Source organism: Dendrobates tinctorius, unplaced genomic scaffold (assembly GCF_039654945.1).
Source record: "Dendrobates tinctorius isolate UK_male_01 unplaced genomic scaffold, ASM3965494v1 ptg000090l, whole genome shotgun sequence".
NCBI lineage: Eukaryota > Metazoa > Chordata > Amphibia > Anura > Dendrobatidae > Dendrobates > Dendrobates tinctorius.
This window is the reverse complement of record NW_027361758.1, coordinates 7,856,976-7,877,018: the sequence shown is the minus strand read 5'-3', so window position 1 is coordinate 7,877,018 and position 20,043 is coordinate 7,856,976. Positions and strand designations below refer to the sequence as shown.

The following is a 20,043-nucleotide window of genomic DNA, read 5'->3' as shown; positions in this document are numbered from 1 at the left end:
GTTTATTGTATGCAGAATTTTGAATAGATTATTATGTATTGTGTCCTTGTATATCCCTCCACCATTCTCTAGAAAAAAGATACAGGAAATTCTGGACTTATCTGGGAAATGGATGGGAGTCCCGCTGCTTGTAATCGGTGATGTAAATAATATTGCAAATGATCATTGGGATAAAGGTAAACATACGGGGGGTGGGAAGGGGGGGGGGAAGGTGACACCTTTTGGAAACTACATGAGGGAGATTGGTTGGATAGATTTGTGGAGAGTTCGGAATATGGAGAAATATACTTATTCATGTTATTCAGCGACATACGGATCTTTATCTCGTATTGATGTGGCTTTAGGAAATGAGGGAATGGATGACTTGGTACAGGAAGTGGAATATCTGCCCAAGGTCCTATCGGATCATTGTCCACTGGAGGTGTCTCTACAATTGGGAGGGCAAGGGAGGTTGACAGGAATGGGATGGAAAATTCACCCCTTTTGGTTACGGTTGCTGGATATGGGAAAGGTGGGAGAAGAATTGGGAGAATTTTTTAGGATAAATGAAGGCAGTGCTGAGGGCCATATAGTCTGGGATACTATGAAGGCCTTTTTGAGAGGGATTTTATTCAGAGAAGTATCTCAATATAAGACTAAGTCTCAAAATCAAGACAAACCAGTGATGGAGGAACTAAGGGCAGCGGAGGAGGCATTGTGTGCGCAGTGTAATACAGATACGCAGACCCGCATGAAAGTGGCCCAATTGGAAGTTAATAAACTTCATATCCGTAAGGCGGAGAGACGGCGGGCGTTTCAGAATGAGGCATTCTACGCGGAGGGTGAAAAAGTGGGGCACCTGCTCTCAGTGGTGGCGTCGGCACAACGGGAATCTTCCCATGTATATGCAATTAAAAATAAGGAAGGTACCGTGGTTTCAGAGGGGGATCAAATTTTGGAAGTATTTAAACAGTTTTACAGTGAGTTATACTCCTTACAGACACAAAGGTCAAGAGGAGATGGACAGTTATTTGGGGACGATTGAGCTTCCTAGATTGGGGGATGAAGATAGAGAGTGGATGGATAGGCCGCTTACGGCAGAGGAGTTGAGGGTGGCATTGGCGGACATGGCGGGTAATAAGGCCCCGAGGGCAGATGGTATTCCAACGGAGGTCTATAAAATACTAAATGAAGAAGTAATAACTAAATTGGTGAAGGTATTTGATGAGTCGTTGGGGAGGGGACAGCTGCCTACTTCTATGAGAGAGGCCATTGTTGTGGTCATTCCTAAAGCCGATAGAGACCCTTTGGATCCGGAGTCCTACAGACCGATTTCACTTCTTACGACAGATATTAAGATATTGGCAAAGGCCTTCGCCAACAGGTTGACCCGTGTGGTGGCTAAAATAATTCACCCAGATCAATCGGGTTTTATGCCCAATAAATCTACAGCAATCAATCTAAGAAGATTATATTTAAATATGCAAATTCCGGCCGATAATGCTGGAAAAAGAGTGGTAGTGTCTTTGGATGCCCATAAGGCTTTTGACTGTGTAGAATGGAAGTACTTGTGGTCGGTCCTGTTGGGCTTTGGGTTCGGGCCTAGGTTTATGTCTTGGGTGGGGTTGCTGTATTCCTCTCCGACGGCAAAAATCAGAGTAAACAATAAATTATCTGATAGTTTCTCACTACATAGGGGTACGAGACAGGGATGCCCATTATCTCCGTTGCTGTTTGCCCTCGCCGTGGAACCCCTAGCTATTAAAATAAGGGATACACAGGAGATAAAGGGATTTGTTTATGGAAGGAAGGAGGAGAAGGTGTCTCTGTACGCTGATGATATTCTGCTATACCTGGGGGACTCGGGGGAGAACTTGGATAATGCGATGGCATTGAGAAATTCGGAGAATTTTCTGGACTCAAAATTAACTGGGATAAATCGTGCATCATGCCCATTGATACAGTAGATGGAGATATTGGGGAGGTTGGAATATCACCGAAATTGAGAGTAGTTTCGAGATTTAAATATCTGGGGATACAGATCGCCCTCCCTTTGAGTAGTTTTGAAGAACTTAATTTAAGCCCTCTGCTACAAAAAGTTCGTTCCAAGATTTCGGCGTGGAATAAATTACATCTTTCGGTGATTGGAAGGGTAAATCTTTTAAAAATGATTGTGATGCCGCAGCTGCTGTATGTACTGCATAATTCTCCAATTTGGATCCCACAGAGTAGGTTCTGTAAAATTAAATCGCTGTTCGGCGACCTAATATGGGGGGGGGGGGGGGGGAAGCCCACGGTTTAAACAAGAAACGTTGCAGAGGCCGAAAGAGGACGGGGGGGGGGTGGCGCTTCCTAATCCCTGGGTATATTTTTTAGCAGCACAATGTCAACATATGGGAGGATGGGGGGAGGAGACGGGACAGGAACAATCGCCCAGTAGTTTGAGAAAGCTGTTTGGGAAATGGCCTTTGGGAGAGAGCCTGGAAGGGGGGCAGTTTTTAAAATTTGGCTCTAGGTTTCCTACGGTTCTCCTTATTCATAAGGTATGGGAGAAAGTTAAACAGATTAGGGGTGTCACGGGCCTTACTAAATACTCTCCAGTGTGGGATAACAAATTTACAAGAATTCCAGCGAATGGAGGGATTTGGGCTTTGGAGAGAGGCAGGAATCAGACGGATGGGTCAGCTTGTGGGTCAGGGGAGACTTAAATCATTCATGGAGCTACAATCAGAGTTCCAGCTTCCACACTCAAATATGTATCATTATAAAAGAATTCAGCATGCGTATCGGTCGCAATGTCGGAGGAGGCCTGTTGAGGTCCAGATTGATGTCACGCTAGCCTCCATTTTGGGGAACAGCGAGACGAAGGGGGCAATCTCAGAAGTGTATAGAGATTTATTATTTACATTTCTAGTCAGTCATCCCATCAAGGCTAGAGTGAAATGGGAGGCTGAATTGGGAGAAATAAGTGATGATAGATGGGAATCTATTTTAGAATATGTGCCTAAGATTTCTATGAGCGAACCTGGGAGCATGTCTCAGCTGTACGTAATTCATAGAGCTTACAGAACTCCTGATAGATTGTTCAAGATGGGTTTGAGGTCTGATTCCGATTGTCCACGGTGTTCGCAGGAACGGGCAGATATGATGCACATGTTGTGGTGTTGCCCTAGATTGTCTACATACTGGACAGTTGTACTGAATCGGATCGAATGGATATATAAATGTGTAATCCCCAGGGACCCTTTGATCTGTATATTAGGCTTTGTGGAAGAATTGGCAGCGGCGGCTATGGTCAAACTGGCGATTGCTAGACTGTTGTTCATAGCAAGGAAATTGATTGCCCGGTTTTGGATCAGAGAGGAGCCTCCGACTAGACGGGACTTTCTTGCGCAGGCGGAGCATATAATTTCATTGGAATAAAGTATTTACACTAAGAGAAATAAACTTGAGGTGTTTCACAAGATATGGCAGCCATGGGTAGAATGGAGTTAGAGGGGTGGGAGGGACGTATTGGGATATGGAAGATATTCACATTACATAACTATATATGGATGCTGGAAAGAGTACTGGACGAGGAACGGGGAAGGCACTGAAGGGATCTCGGAGGGGGGATGGGGGGGAAAAGGGAGGGAGGAGTTTTATTTTTGTTTTTGTTTATAAAAACATGTTTATATGTGAACAATTGCTTGATGTCATGTATATGATGTAATTGTTATCATAAATAAAAATTTATCTGATTAAAAAAAAAAAAGATGAACATTTCACCGGGACTATGTCAGATCTTGAGAAGAATGCTTGGTTATCATTCAAAGACGTCGTCAAGAACTTTCTTGGAAATACACGTGCAAGTAATTACAAAGAAATTGTTCAGAAACTATTTGAGAGCTACAAAGCGCTTGGTTGCAACATGAGTATTAAACTACATTTTCTGCATTGCCATCTTGCCAACTTTCCGGAAAATCTTAGTGCTGTTAGCGATGAGCAAGGTGAACGATTTCACCAAGATTTGAAGGTTATGGAAGACAGTTACCAGGGTAGATGGGATGTACATATGATGGCTGACTATTGCTGGAGCATCAAACGTGATTGTCCTCAAGTTAAACACTCCCGAAAAAGCTATAAATGTACATTTTTACCTTAAATACTTGCGCATATATATCTCTCTCCTTTGTAAAAAACATGATAGTGTTAAAAAAAACATTTGTCATGCCTATTTCTTATATATTTCATTTTTTGTTCATATTTGTACTATAAAAAAAAAAAAAAAACTTTTTAGGTACAGTAGTTTACATATTTTTGAGAAGACAAAAGTCCTATAATTCAAAAACTTGACGTGATAGAGAAAAACAGATCATTTCTGGATTCAGCATCCAAAAATTAATTAAGAACAGTTGTCTGACCTAAAAAATTGCGTTCCCCAGTAATTACCCAATGCAAAAAAAAAAAAAAAAAAAAAAAAAGAAGAGGTGGACAGGCACATCCAATAATAGAAAAATCTTCAAGCTTTATTCCAAATACATATCTTTAAAAATTCATACAAGGATGATGTGGTACAAGAACCACTGACTCCTTTCTGGTGCCTACTGCGCCCTTAATCATAGAGCTCTAGGAGTATGCTATGAGTAGTTTGGTGTCTGTATTGCTTGCTCATATAAAGACATTTTTAAAGTTAAGTAGTCTAGATGAGTAGTAGACCACTGAAACTCAATCTGAAAGCTTGCAAACATATATTATTTTTTGGTTCGCCAATAAAGGTATCATTCCGAGAATACTTTTGTCCTCATTGGGAAGAAAAGTATTCACATTGATTTTTCTGGCTAACACGGTACCACAATATATTTTGTTACTGTACATCATACTGTAGGGCAGAAATGTCAGGCTTTGATGTAGAGACGTATAAACATTGCCAAAGATGTAGAGACAGTGAGGGCACATGATAATAATAAATTTTATTTCTATAGCGCTGACATATTCCGCAGCACTTTACATTTCAGAGGGGATTTGTACAGACAATAGACATTACAGCATAACAATCACATAGATTATAACAGATACCAAGAGGAATGAGGGCCCTGCTCGCAAGCTTACAGTCTATGAGGAAAGAGGTAGACACGAAAGTATTAAGTTACGTACCGGTAACGGTATTTTTCGGAAGCCCATGACAGCACCACGAGAGAGGGGATCCGCCCTTCGGGAACAGGAAACCTACAGATAACAAAAGGGCGGCACCTCTCCCACGCATCAGTTGGATTACAGAGCTTGAGAGGCTACCATGGTTAGTACACCGCATATACACAATATATACAACCTATCTATCCTATTCACAATTCTTTAAACCATCTCCCACATAAGGTGAACTCGCGAAAACAATCCTCTAAAGGGGTGCACCCTTATACGTGAACAAGGGAGGGAACTAAGGGTGCTGTCATGGGCTTCCGAAAAATACAGTTACCGGTACGTAACTTAATACTTTATTCGGACTCCCATGACAGCACCACGAGAGAATTACAGAGATGTAAACTAATTTAGGGAGGGACTACAGCCTGCAGCACCGTTAGCCCGAAGGGGAGATCTGAGGAGGCAACCATGTCTAACCGATAGTGGTTAAAAAAAGGTGGAAGGAGATGACCAGGTGGCCGCCTTACATATCTGGTCAATTGATACTCCCGATCTCTCTGCCCAGGATGATGCCATGGCACGAGTGGAATGCGCCCTCAGGTTCTGTGGAGCCGGACCGCCACCTGCTGTGTAGGCAAGAGAGATAGCCTCCCTAATCCACCTCGCTAACGTGCGCTTTGACACTCTATACCCTTTCCTGGGACCTTGGAAGGATAAAAATAATGTGTTCTCCTTCCTCCAAGGATCTGTGGCTGCTAAATATTTAAGTAGGCATCTCTTAACATCTAGAGCCTGAAGTTTTTGTTCTTTAGGATTGGTTGGATTAGGGAGGAAGGAAGGCAGAACTATTTCTTGTGTCCTATGAAAATGAGATGCTACCTTGGGAAGGTATGCCGGGTCTGGCCTTAGAATTACTCTATCCTGTAAGAATTCTGTGTACGGGGGCAATCTGGAAAGTGCCTGTATGTCGCCTATTCTACGTGCAGATGTTATTGCTACCAAAAAGGCTGTCTTAAGTGATATCATTTTTAGTGAAGCAGAATCCAGAGGTTCAAACGGTTCACTGAATTTCCCACAATCAAAAAATCATCTAAGTATGGGATAATTAAGATGTCAACTTCCCGTAAATGAGCCATAACTTCGGCCACTATTTTTGTAAATACCCGGGGCGCTGCTGAGAGACCAAAGGGAAGGGCTCTATATTGATAATGACGGATTATACCGTCTATTGATACCACCACTCTCAGGAACTGCTGGAAATCTGCGTGGATGGGCACATGATAGTATGCGTCTTTTAAGTCCACGATCGCCATAAAACACCCTTCAAACAGCATCTTTATTGTAGAACTAATGCATTCTATTTTAAAGGTGCGTTTAACCAAAAATTCATTAAGGAAACGTAAATTAATAATCGTTCTGAATGTTTTATCCGGCTTTTGGATTAGGAATAAGGGAGAGTAGAACCCTCTTCCTCTCTCAGACTCTGGAACCTCTATCAGAACGTTTTTCAGACACAGGTTCAAGACCTCTGCTTCTAAAGCCGCTTGCTCGAGGGGTGAAGACCTTAAGGGTGTTGGTTTAAAGGTATCCCGTGGGACTTGAGTGAACTCCAACCTGAGTCCGGTGGATATCACATTCCACACCCAGTCACTATTGGTGACCTGTAGCCATGCTGGGAGGAAGGATGACAGTCTACCCCCCACGGGAATTGCTAGTCATTGGTTCTGTCTTTTTCGCTCTCTCGACGAGCGTCTGAACATGAAGCCCGTACCTCTTCTCCTTCTATCCTCCCATCTGGGACGGTCTCTATTAGGTGAAGGGTTACGCCTTCTCCCTTGACCGAATCTCCTATTAGACGGACGTCGGTAAGATGCGGACCAAAGATTTGGGATTTTTTTCTTATCCCCGGCCTTCTCCAGCAGTTCGTCCAGGACTGCTCCGAATAAATATTCCCCCTCACACGGGATAGTACAGAGTTTCGCCCTGGACTGAATATCTCCCGGCCAGCACTTTAGCCACAGGGCTCTCCGAGCCGCATTAGAGAGACCTGCTGCCCTGGCGGACAGTCTGACTGCATCAGCCGAGGAATCTGCTAGGAAGGCTGCGCCATCCTGGATTATTTGTAGGGCCCCAAGGATTGCCTGTCTAGATGTTCCTTGTTTTAACTGCGACTCTAACTGGTCCAACCAGACCATCATGGACCTGGCCGTGCAAGTCGATGCTACTGCTGGTCTTAAGGAACCGGCTGCCATCTCCCAGGTATTTTTAAGGAAGGTATCTGCCTTCCTGTCTAGAGGATCTTTAAGGGACCCCATGTCCTCAAAGGGTAGTGAGGATCTTTTCGATGCTTTCGCAATAGCTGCATCTAATTTGGGGGCCTTGTCCCAAGTATTCATTGCTGAATCGTCAAAGGGATATCTCCGCTTGAGGGCTGGTGGTAGCGACCCTCTTTTATCTGGCTTTTTCCACTCTGCGGATGAGATCCTGGATCTTTTCGTTTAGTGGGAAGACCCTACGCTTCCTCTGCTCCAGCCCCCCGAACATCACATCCTGCATGGATAATTGAGGCTTTGGCTCCTCCACCTCCATTGTCCCTCTGACTGCTTTTACCAATTTGTCTACTCGTTCGAGCGGCAGGCAAAACCGACCAGAGTCCTCTTCTTCTGAGGAGGACAAGGGAGATGAAATATGGGAGTCCTTACTTCTCCTCCACTCTGTCGAGGAATCCGACTCCACCGGGTCCTCACCCCTTAAACTCTCTGGTTGGGACAGGGATTTTAGGTTTTCCTTCATCTCTGCCCTTACTATATCCCTTAAACACGCCGCTACTGCGGGAGACTCCTCCGCCACTGTCTGCTGGATACAGGGGGGACACAACTTTTTGGGGCATGAGTCTGGTAACGGGCATGCACAGAGTGCGCATTCCCTGAGTTTAGTTTTACTCGTAGCCTTCTTCCCCTAGAATAAAACACAGAAGGAGGCCCCGTCACTGAGTGAACATTCACGAAGATCACTTACCAGTGCCACAATCAAGTACCGGAGAATGAGGGGGATTTTTCTCAGTCGATGCTCCTGTCCGCCTAGAGGAGCTTTTATGACTGGACTGGTCACTTCGTCCCGGACGCTCCTTACTGTCACGGGCCTCTTTCTTCTTCTGTTTGACCTGCCTAAGGTCATCCAGGGGCGGCAGTGAAGATTGTCGCTGTTGCCGCCGTTGCTGCTGCTGCTCCTGATCGCTCTCCATTACTACTTGCAATAATGTGGCCAAGGCAAGACACCCATCTAGGGTCCTGCCTATATACCCCTCCTCCGGACAGCAGATTTCCTCCTGCCGCGCCCTCCCCCTAATAGGGGCCCCCTCCCCAGCTGGCGCCGCTTTGGGCAGGGGAACCGGCGCTTACCAGCATCCTCCCGATGGGCGCCGCCATCTTGGGTCCCTGCGCAGTGGCGCCAACCCTGAAGCGCCCCCAGGCTCCGCCCCGACGTCACCGCGACTTCGACGTGACTGGAAGTCACGGGGGGCGCCAGGGCGCTCCACCCAGGAGCCCTCACCGGCCCCAGCGCCCTGCAGCTGCGCCGCCCCCCCCAACCTCCGCTATCGCGACGCCGGTAAGTATGCCCCCCCTCCCAGCTCCGGCGGCGCACATATGGAGACGGACCTCCTCCGGACGCCGCTCCCTGCTGTGTCCACCACCGCCGTGCCACCCATCCTGGGCCACCGTGGCGTCCTCCAGGAGCTCTGCACCAGGCTGAGGTAAGAGACCCCCTCGCTTCCTATACCGGCCGGCCGGCCTGGGATCCGGTCTATAGGATCCCGTCCCCTCGGGAACAGGAAACCAACTGATGCGTGGGAGAGGTGCAGCCCTTTTGTATCTGTAGGTTTCCTGTTCCCGAAGGGCGGATCCCCTCTCGTGGTGCTGTCATGGGAGTCCGAATAAAGGTGGGTGGTAACGGTTGCCCTGATTGTATGGACAAGCCATAATGTATGGACCAGCCATAATAAGTGTGTAACAGTACAGACACAGAGGGCTAATGGATGCATAAAGCATGTGGGAACATGATGCGGGGAACCTGGTTATGGTAAAACTTTTGGCTGTACCACACAGGGATACATTAGGTTAATGTGTTGAGGCGATAGGCCAGTCTGAATAAATGCGTTTTCAGGGCACGCTTAAAATTGTGGGGATTGGGGACTAATCGTATTGACCTGGGAAGTGCATTCCAAAGAATTGGCACAGTACGTGTAAAGTCTTGGAGACGGGAGTGGGAGGTTCTGATTATTGAGGATGCTAACCTCAGGTCATCAGCAGAGCGGAGAGCGCGGGTAGGGTGGTATACTGAAACAAGGGAGGAGATGTAGGGTGGTGCTGAGCCATGGAGGGCTTTGTGGGTGAGGTTAATAAGTTTATACTGAATTCTGGAGTGGATGGGTAGCCAGTGTAATGACTGGCACAAGGTAGAGGCATTGGTGTAACGATTGGTGAGGAATATGATCTTGGCTGCAGCATTCAAGACAGATTGGAGAGGGGAGAGTTTGGTAAGAGGGAGACCGATTAGAAGAGAGTTACAATAGTCGAGACAAGAATGAATAAGAGAAACAGTAAGAGTTTTTGCAGAGTCAAAAGTAAGAAAAGGTCGAATTCTAGAAATGTTTTTGAGATGCAGATGACAAGAGCGAGCCAGTGATCGAATGTGGGGGGAAAAGGAAAGCTCGGAGTCAAGTATGACCCCAAGACAGCGGGCATGTTGCTGGGGAGTAATAGTGGAACCACACAAAGAAATGGCAATGTCGGGTATAGGTACATTTGTAGAGGGAGGAAACACAAGGAGTTCAGTCTTTGACAGGTTCAGTTTCAGATATAGCGAGGACACGATGTTAGACAGCATCTAGACAATCGCCGGTGTTTTCTAGAAAGGCTGGCGTGATGTCAGGAGAAGAAGCGTATAATTGGGTGTCATCAGCATAGAGATGGTACTGGAAACCAAATCTACTGATTGTTTGACCAATAGGGGCAGTGTACAAGGAGAAGAGGAGGGGGCCTAGAACCGATCCTTGAGGAACCCCAACAGTAAGGGGAAGGTGAGAGGAGGAGGAACCGGCAAAAGATACAGTAAAGGAGCGGTCAGAGAGATAGGAGGAGAACCAGGAGAGAACGGTGTCCTTGAGGCCAATGGAACGGAGCATAGCGAGAAGGAGCTGATGATCCACAGTGTCGAATGCTGCAGAGAGATCCAAGAGAATTAGCATGGAGTAATGACCATTAGATTTAGCTGTTAGTAGATCATTAGAAACTTTAGTGAGGGCAGTTTCAGTAGAGTGTAAAGAGCGGAAACCGGATTGGAGAGGGTCGAGAAGAGAGTTATCAAAGACATAGCTGATAAGACGGGAGTGGACCAGGCGTTCCAGGAGTTTAGAGATGAAGGGAAGATTAGAGACAGGTCTATAATTAGCGGCACAGTTTTGGTCGAGAGATGGTTTTTTAAGTAGTGGATGTATGATGGCATGCTTAAATGAGGAGGGAAAGATACCAGAAGAGAGAGAGGTTAAATATTTTAGTTAGGTGAGGGGTGACAGCACGGGAAAGGGACTGGAGGAGATGTGACAATTGGGTCACTGGTGCAAGTGGTTGGGCGAGAAGATGCAAGGAGCCTGCTTACTACTTCTTCTGTGACTGGTTCAAAATCAGAGAGTGAGCTAGATGCAGTGGGGGAGGGAGGACAGTGCATGGTATGAGGTGACTGGGAGATAATTTCCTGTCGAATCTGGTCAATTTTTTCTTTGAAGTAATTGGCAGATCGTCAGCTCGGAGCTCCGTGGTTGGGGCCTGTACTCTTGGGTTGAGTAGAGAATGAAAAGTGTCAAAGAGACGTTTAGGGTTATTGGACAGTAAGGTGATGAGGGTGTTGAAATAGGTTTGTTTGGAGAGGTGAAGGGCAGTGTTGTATGTTCTAAGCATAAACTTATAATGGATGAAATCTTCGTGTAGATTGGATTTTCTCCACAGACGTTCGGCGCACCTGGAGCACCGCTGCAGGAAACGTGTTTGCAGGGTGTGCCAGGGTTGTCGCCGTCTGTGTTGTGTTCTATTTATAGGGGGTGCAAATTCATCCAGGGCACTTTGAAGTGTTTCATTGTAATGCTTCAGTGCAGAATCAGGACATGAGAGGGAGGAGATAGGGGCCAATGAAGACTGCAAGTTCTTCATAAGTTTCTGGCTGTTAATGGCCTGTATGTTTCTATAAATATGGACAGTGGGGGTGACCTGAGCAGCCTGGCAGTTCTTGATAGAGAATGAAAGAAGATTGTGGTCAGAGAGCGGGAGAGGGGAGTTTGCAAAATCATCCACTGTACAAAACCGAGAGAAGACCAAGTCGAGGGAGTTTCCGTCTTCATGCGTTGGAGAATTAGTAAGCTGCGAAAGGCCAAACGAGGAGGTTAGAGATAAAAGGTGAGTAGCAGATGGGGAGAGGGGAAGAGCAATGGGGATGTTGAAATCTCCCATGATGAGGGTAGGGATGTCACAGGAGAGAAAATGTGGAAGCCAAGTGGCAAAATGATCCAGGAACTGATGGGAGGGGCCGGGAGGACGATACACTACCGCCACTCGCATGGAGAAGGGGGTGTAGAGTCTGACGGCATGGACCTCAAAAGAAGGGAAGACTAGAGAGGGTAGTTGAGGGATAACCTGAAAGGTACATTTTGGTGATAGGAGCAGACCAATGCCTCCACCTGCTCTACTGTCTGATCTTGGGGTATGAGAGAAATGTAGTCCCCCGTATGAAAGAGCAGCAGCAGCGGTAGTGTCTGACTGCTGGATCCAGGTTTCAGTAAGAGCCAGGTGGTTAAGAGAATTAGAAAGGAAAAAGTCATGAGTGAAGGAGAGTTTGTTACACACTGAGCAAGAATTCCAAAGTGCACAATTAAGAGAGACAGATGGCATGCAGGGAATATTAATAAGATTAGAGGGGTTTCTGAGTGTAGCAGTTGGGGGGGTTTGACTTTCTATAACATGGGGGACCAGTGTTGGGAGCAATCTCTCCTGCGACTAGGAGGAGGATTGAAAGAGTGAGCAGATGGTTAAGTGATTTGTGAGAGCGTCTCATGTTGAATGGTGGGACTGACTGGATCTGTGCAATTTAACAATGTGAAAAGAGCGTGAGTGCTATACATAGGAGAGGATAGGAGCGAGGGGCCGATATGGATGGAGTGTATAGAGTTAATGTCAGGGCGGTGGATGTGTGTGAATGCAGCGGCCAGGATATAAATTACACAAATGCATATGGTATACATTTGTTGTACTCCAAATGTACAGGGAGTAGATGTATATAAATGTCTTGCCTGTCTCCTGCCCTGTCTAACTGCCATGTTATAACTGCCAGTACTTTGATACATGTACTTCAATTGCATGTGCATAAATGCCTTCCCCAAGCTATGTCTGAATATATAGGAGGTCAATGCTTAGATTTTTTTTTTTTTTTTTTGGGGCTTTAAAATAGTCAAGTTGGAGATGCTGTTGAAATAGAAAGGTGCTGTATAAGTTAGCAAAACGTGATCAGCAAATAGACAATTTATGGACTAGACCAGCTACCTCGATCCCCTTGACATTCGAGCAGGCCCCTATGGAAACTGCATGCAGCTCCATGGAGAGCACCAACAGGAGATGAGAAATTGGGCAGCCATGCCTTGTCCACTCTCTATGGATTACGGTAAAGATTTAACCAGCATCCTGCACTTGCACAGTAGGATTTCTATAAAAGGCAGAGATCCAATACAAAGTTTGTTTCGAAAAATCATTTTTGGAGGGTAAGTATATGTAATCCCAGAATAAAGAATCAAAAGATTTTAAAATATTGAGAGAGCGGAACAAGGAGGGTAGCTTGCACAAAAGGTGTTAGGTTTGTGAGATGGCCAACTACAGATATTATTGCTAGCTTGACAGTGTGGGATAAATACCATTTGATCAATCTCCATTTACTAGAGAGTTGAGGACAAGTTGTGCCTAGAATTTTCACCAAAAGCTTGATGTCCATTAGCACTATTAGTATTTGAGCCTAATTAGAGGTTGGGTTCAAGATAGAGTCAGATGTAAGGGCATTAGAAAAGACAGACAATATGCAGACCAACAAGAGTAGTACTTTTTTTTTATAATAGAAAGCTGAGAAGACATAAGGGCCTGGGGACCTGCAAGGGTTAAAAGATTTAATAGCCTCTTATACTTCCAATAAATTTACATCTGCAGGGCATAGTGGAGTGGGGAGAAAAACGTGAGAAAAAAAATTAAATCAAATTAATAAAAATAGCGATAACACATGGAGAAAACAGAGGTCTTACGATGCAATTTTGCAAGATCTTGGTAAAACATGTCTGCCATTTTTGGGGGGTTAGCAGCGATGGTGGCCAAAGGTGATCGTAGTTTAATAGGTTTAGCTATACGAGTAGGAAAGTTCAGCTAACGGTCCAGCTATGGGAAGGTTTATTGTCATGTGATTAGTACTGTTTTGCCCATCTATGCTGCACATTTAAACATAAGTTTAGTCTTATCTACCACTTTTTGACTATGTGGGTTAGGATTTCCAGATGGACTCAAGACAACCCAACTCAGAGCAATTGTATGAGGACTTGCATCCGGAGGCTAACTGGCTAAGGGTGCCTCTAAAAAGGTAACTGTGAACTTCCCAGAAGGAAAAGGATATAGGAGAGGATATAGAACCCGTGTTAAATTAAAAGCAAGTTTGGCTCCGAATACATTGCATTATTGCCCACATACAGTGGTCCCGTCGGGGCTTGTGTCCGAATCTTGGGCAAAATGGGATTTGGGCTTATGCGCCGATAAGGCTATTGACTCTGATGGCACCATTATAGTGTGTGCGCTGTCGTGCATCCTTTTCAGCTGTATACGCCTACTGGAGGAATACTCTCCAAAGTAGTAGACTACGTCTGAGTGTCTGCCTCCAGTAGGCATATACAGCCCAGTCAGCAAATACTCACCATATCCCGTTTTGCAGGAGGTTGAGAAGCAAGCGTCAACTGGACCACTGTACAAAAGCATAAACGCAATGTGAAAGGCGCCTTTCAATAGCACACTTTACCAAACACCACCTTTTGTTGTAAGGAAGGAATCATTAAGGGGTCATGCAAAAGATTAAGGAACTACCACAGAACATGAGACTGCAACATTACGCCCTGATCCAGGGGCTGCTTAGAATGTCAATTTGATTTTTTTGAAGAGACGAAAAGAAGCGAATACCTGATCTGACAAAAAGAGGAATGGGGATTGACGTGTAAAGGTACTGTCACACTTAGCGATGTACCAGCGATCCCGACCAGCGATATGACGCGGTCAGGATCGCTGGTACATCGCTAAGTGGTCGCTAGTGAGCTGCCACATAGGCAGATCTCACTAGCGACATCGCTGGGGACGGGGGTCGCTACTTACCTGTCACACCAGGCGATCCTGCGTCCTCCCGCCCGCGTCCTCACAGCAGGAAGCGCCACAGGAAGCTGACGACGAGAAACAGTCCTGGACGTTCTCGCGCGATCAGCGATAACCAGCGGGGGAGCAGGTCGTAGGTAAGTATCAGACACAGAGATATCGCTAGCAATATCGCTATAACGTCACTAGTTATAGCGATATTGCTAGCGATATCTCTTAGTGTGACATGCCCTTAAGTGAAGTCTTTTGTGGTAGGGTGTAGTTCTATCCAACATTCTGCAAGGTCAAAGGGATTATCAAAGGGAGTATTAGGAAGGCTACACATGACAAAGTAGATCTATCCAAAGCAGGGTCTAAAATCAAGTTAGAGTCCCTAGCCACTAAAAGCAATCAATTTTGGTGTGAGCTAACGATCTTGAGAAGATTATAGGGAAAAATTAAACTTCAGCATAAACAGAATCTCCTGAAGAAGGTAATGACATGTTGGATCTGCTATTTCTAATGTACAAATGAATGGCAGATTCTTCCTAAAGGCTTTGAGTACCCGCCTGCGCTTCTCAGATGATTTTACTTGGTAGAATAATGGGAAATGTGGACTTAATCTGGGACACAAAGTAGTAGAGAATTTAATCTCATGCAAATAGATAATGGCAGCATGTATTGACTTGTACAGATTGAAAGATACTACTATTTCATTTACGTGGCAGATTAAAGCCCTGAATTTTATGGGAGGAGACCAAAATTAAATGTTACATGGGGAAGGTTTGGGCTTAACAAGCGTGAAGAGCACAGGGAGTCCCTCAAGCTCTTTGAAAACCATAAGGGGGATCTGTCCCCCAAGGCACAGGGGGGTAGAAAAGGGTATCAATAGAGGAAGACATCAGAACAGAAATACTATTAATTCTGAGGGGTAATTAAGACTGTGAGTAAAAGTAACATGGTAAAGGGTGCACATAAAGGGAATGAACATAAGCCCCAGTAATCAATAGTAATGGCTAATCATGAAAAATACTAAACAAAATGATCTTAATGAGCGGTAATAAAAAGCTCTGCAGTGAACAAGAAGGTTAATATGAAATAACATTTGCTTAAATGGTCATTACATCCTGTAAAATCAGACATGGGGTGTAGGAATGCGAACTGGGGATTAAAGTCTGGTAGCTGGCAAATCCAGTCCATGTAAAGGAATGGCCTTTTAGTTTTATGACAGTTCAAGTCCATATAAGGCAGAGAACAAACATGGAGCAGCTACCACTTCAGTACAATAACAGGGCTATTGCTCAGATATGAAATAATGCTAGGAACTTACACCTCAGCCTAGCTGTGATGGTGGAGGATGCTCTAGACACGTGAGAAAATGTTGCCTTTTTCCAGGCTTCCCTTATCCACTATTGTTGGTGGCACAGGAGTCTCAGAATCTGGATCTGTATCCTCCAAGAGGGTCTAGTATAGTAAGTAGAATGTCAGGTCTTGCATGATTTTGAAGGTGTAAAGTTTTCAATCATGGTGCGGAACGCAATTTAAAGGGGTAACTCCAGGTGAAGTTTCAAAGCCTTTTTCTGTAGCGTGATTGGAGCGAGGTCAGGAAACGATAGCCTTGGAAGACCAAGTGTCCCTTTTCATACTCTGCATTCATAATGGCCTCTTTTGGATGAAGGAGGTCATTTTGATGACATCTTGTGACTTGACGTCCTGCCTATGGAACCTAGGGAGGGGTGAGTGCAGACCATCTGAAGACAGGCCACAGGAATGTTGGGGACAAATTCCTTGAAAGGGCTATAACTCAAGATTCAGAAAACTAGGGTCACAGGACCCACTTAGAAGCTGCAGGGAGTTGGAAGCTAGAGATAGCGTGGCAGCCAACGTTGGAGCCTGTGGGTTTCAGAAGATGACATATCTTGTATTGTATGAAGTCTGCCACTAAGCTTTTTCTCCATAGTCTATGGAAATATATAAATAGATGAAAGCAGACAGTTGGGGATACAGTGGACATGAGAGCTGTGATGAGAGTAGGAGATTTGAATGACAAGAATGGAGAAAGTTCAAGCAACTGTCTTCAGGGTTCTTTCACAAGTGTTGGTAGACCATGAAAAATTAGAGCCAAGCTATTGTTAGATAGTAAAAGTCTGAGATGTAGTTGCAGAACTAGTGCCATTAGGTGGCAGCAGACAACTACATACTCAGGCTGAGTGTAGTTATGAGGGGGATATACAGCCAAAGTAATGGAGAAACCGCACAAGCAAGTTTGTGACAGGCTGAGCTGGTATGAGCAACCACAAGTGCAACTCTCATCCAGTGTCAAAAGAGTATTCAGCCAACTAATGACCGCAATAGAGCCACTCTCAGTGCCGCCCAATCGGTGACTGCAGAGGAGGGACTTAAGACAACATGCTTCAGCCGCATTAGCTCTGGTGACAGGGAGGATGCTCTCCCAGGTAAAGGTGGGGGGGCAGAATTCTGGAACACCGTACTGGAGGTACAGTGAGAACAGCAGGTTTTGGGAGTCAGGTCACATGCTATCCAGCCAGGCAAGGTCTTTGCTTCACTCTATCACCTTAGACATCTGCCTAGATCCCTGTTTTCAATAGGGTTTGAGGAGGCTCCTTGTAGTTTTGGTGGCCACAGAAGGAAAGATTGTCAGATTTGCTAAAATGGGGTTATAAAATGCTTTAGAGGATCTCCTGAGATAGACTTTTATTTTATCATAATTGCATCCAAGAGTTAATTATTTTAAAAACTATTTTTTAATGCTCAGTTTGTAATAGTTTTATTGCTGACACTATATACTACATTATTTCAGCATAGTCCTAATCATGCTCTCCTACAAAGCTGGTCATGGACGGAGCTTTACTGAAGTACCAACATGGCAAAAAGTCCTTTAGAAAAACAATTTTACTGCAAAGTTTTTTTACTATAATGGTTTGTTTTTTTGTAAAATTAAGGATTGCTTTCAAAAAAGGAAATAAGTAAAATAACTACAGTAATATAATTCTGGGCACATCTCTTCATGTTGATGGCCATTTAACAACAGTTTATAAGCCTTGGAATAACTAGGTTTGATCTTGTTGCCAGGATCAGCTTTCTAGCAGACGTGAGTAAAGGCCCCGTTACACATAACGATGTCCCAGCGATCCCACCAACGATCTGACATGATGGGATCGCTGGGACGTCGCTAGACAGCCCTACAGCGATCAGGACCAGCGAGCAAGCTGGTATCCAACGTAAACATTGGGTTTCTAAGGGCCACGGGGGGGGGGGGGTGTTTGGTCGCTGCTGGATGTCACACACAGCGATATCGCTGGAGAGATCGCTGATGTGTCACAAAATCAGCGATCTCGCCAGCGAAATCGCTGTGTGTAACGGGGCCTTAAATCTCATCTGTATAATTAGTTTTTTTTTTAAATTTGTGCACAGTGGTTGTTTTTCAGGGACTGGCTTCCAGTAGTTTCCACTAAACAAACAAAATACAATAATTTATATTGAAATGTAAATTGTAAGAAGCTTCTTACGACATACTTTCTACTTCTACATAGATTCCTTCCTTCTTTTCACTGTCCGACTTTTGTTTACGCAGACTCTCCAGCTCATCCCGCAGTTGCTCATTATCCACCAGGGCTTTCTGTTTCTGTTTACGTTGTTCCTCCACCTCGGCTTCTAAAGTGTTAATCTGGCCCTTCAGCTGCATGATGTATTTCTGGGCCTATAGTAAGAACATTCAGAACATTTTATTACAGTTATTACACGCCCAAAGGGTCATGATAACATGGAAAGAGGCCTGACTAGTCTGGGGCAACTAATGCCCCATCGACTAGTCAATGTCCACTTTAGCATAGGAAGTGGGGACTTTATAAATGCTTTTTTTTTTAAACCTTGTTTTCACTGATTACATTATACAGGGCTGATTAGGCAGGGAATTTGCTCATACATAGGTGAATGCTGCTGGGTTGGAGGGCATGGGGGACCTGACAGGTTCCCTTTAAAGGGAATCTGTCAGCAGGATTGCGCCCCTAAATTTAATTAGATGCACATGTAGACCTTTCAGATACAATGAGGCTTTCAGCCTGTGTCATTCCACCTCTATCCCCCGCCCAGCAGTGGCTTCTTCTACTATGTAGTCTTAGTCTCTACTGTGTGTGGCTTCAGACAAAGAAGCCATTAGTCAAGCCGGAGAAGGCAATGTAGGGCAGGGAATAGAGCTGGAGTGACAGAGGCTTCAGATCTACAGCTTCATTTGTATTTAAATTCAAACTGGTTTCTCAATAATGAAATAACAGGCTGTCCAGGTAAAGGTATTGCTGGACTTGTCTTTGAAAGAGATACATGCACATGTAATTAGTTTGGGTGGGTGAAATCCCACCAAGTGCCTCTAAGGCAAACAATTTCAAACAAGTGGAAAACAAAAGCTCTTGGCCTTCCTAATTCCACATGATGTAACATGTTTGGATCTCAGTTTATGGAGTTTATCAGTAACCAGAAATTCTTTTAGCATGTTACTATATTTACTACTTTCTCTAATATTTAATTTAGAGCCACTGATCTCTTGATACAAACCTCTAGCTTTATTTTCTCTAATTCAGAACGCAGTATTTCAATTTCTTTTTTCAGATTTTCAATTTGAAGATCCCTTAAAACAGAGTGATATCAGTGAAATCAGAATTCTTTTGAGGCATCGTTTGATTAACAATTAGGTTATTTCCTACCTGTCATCAATCATTTGACCATTTGGAGGACCAAAAGTTTGTTGGAAGATATCCTCTACGACCTAAAAGGAAAGGTGGAATCTTAAGGGGGTTTTACACATAGCGATATCGCTAAAAATATCGCTAAAGCATCACCGATTTGGTGACGCAGCAGCGATATCGCTATGTGTGATACTTACCTCCGACCGGCTCCCCCGCTGTCCATCGCTGATCGCACAGCTCCATTTCTCGTCGGGCGCTTCCTGCTGGGGCCGACGAGCGACGCGTGGACGCGGACGGGAGGACGTCAGGATCGCCGCGTCTGAAAGGTAAGTAACGACCGCTGTATCGCTGCTGCATCGCTGTGAGATCTGCCTGTGTGGCAGCTCACTAGCGACCATTTAGCGATGCACCAGCGATCCTGACTGTCGTATCGTTGTCGGGATCGCTGGTCCATCGCTAAATGTAAAGGGGCCTTTAGTGGATATCCTTTTTTAAACAAGCAAGTCACAAAATTGATTTAAAGAAAGAAAAACCAGTCTAAATGTGTATGTAATCTAGTATAAGTGCAATAAAAAAAAAAAAATTATATATATATATATATATATATATATATATATATATATATATATATATATATATATATATATATATATATATATATATATATATATATATATATATAGTGCCGATACAGTCCTCTTCTCCTTCACGTGAAGGAAATTGCCGAATCACAATGGGGTTTGTGTGTGAACTGGAAGTCGCTTTTACAATGTAAATCTATGGAGCCTTTTTCTGATCCTCCATAGACTTACATTATAAAAGTGACT

General features: G+C 44.6%; 1 protein-coding gene across 1 annotated transcript in view; it reads right to left on the bottom strand.

The window, feature by feature from the left end:
- The window catches only part of HIP1R (huntingtin interacting protein 1 related), a 209,194-nt gene that overhangs the window by 63,428 nt on the left and 125,723 nt on the right, over positions 1 to 20,043 (bottom strand). Inside the window, exons 12-14 of the mRNA XM_073586048.1 lie at positions 19,235 to 19,296; positions 19,086 to 19,158; positions 18,051 to 18,234 (exon numbers count right to left, since the gene is read on the bottom strand). Of these exons, the coding sequence (XP_073442149.1) occupies positions 18,051 to 18,234; positions 19,086 to 19,158; positions 19,235 to 19,296 (319 nt within the window). The remainder of the gene's footprint in view (positions 1 to 18,050; positions 18,235 to 19,085; positions 19,159 to 19,234; positions 19,297 to 20,043) is intronic.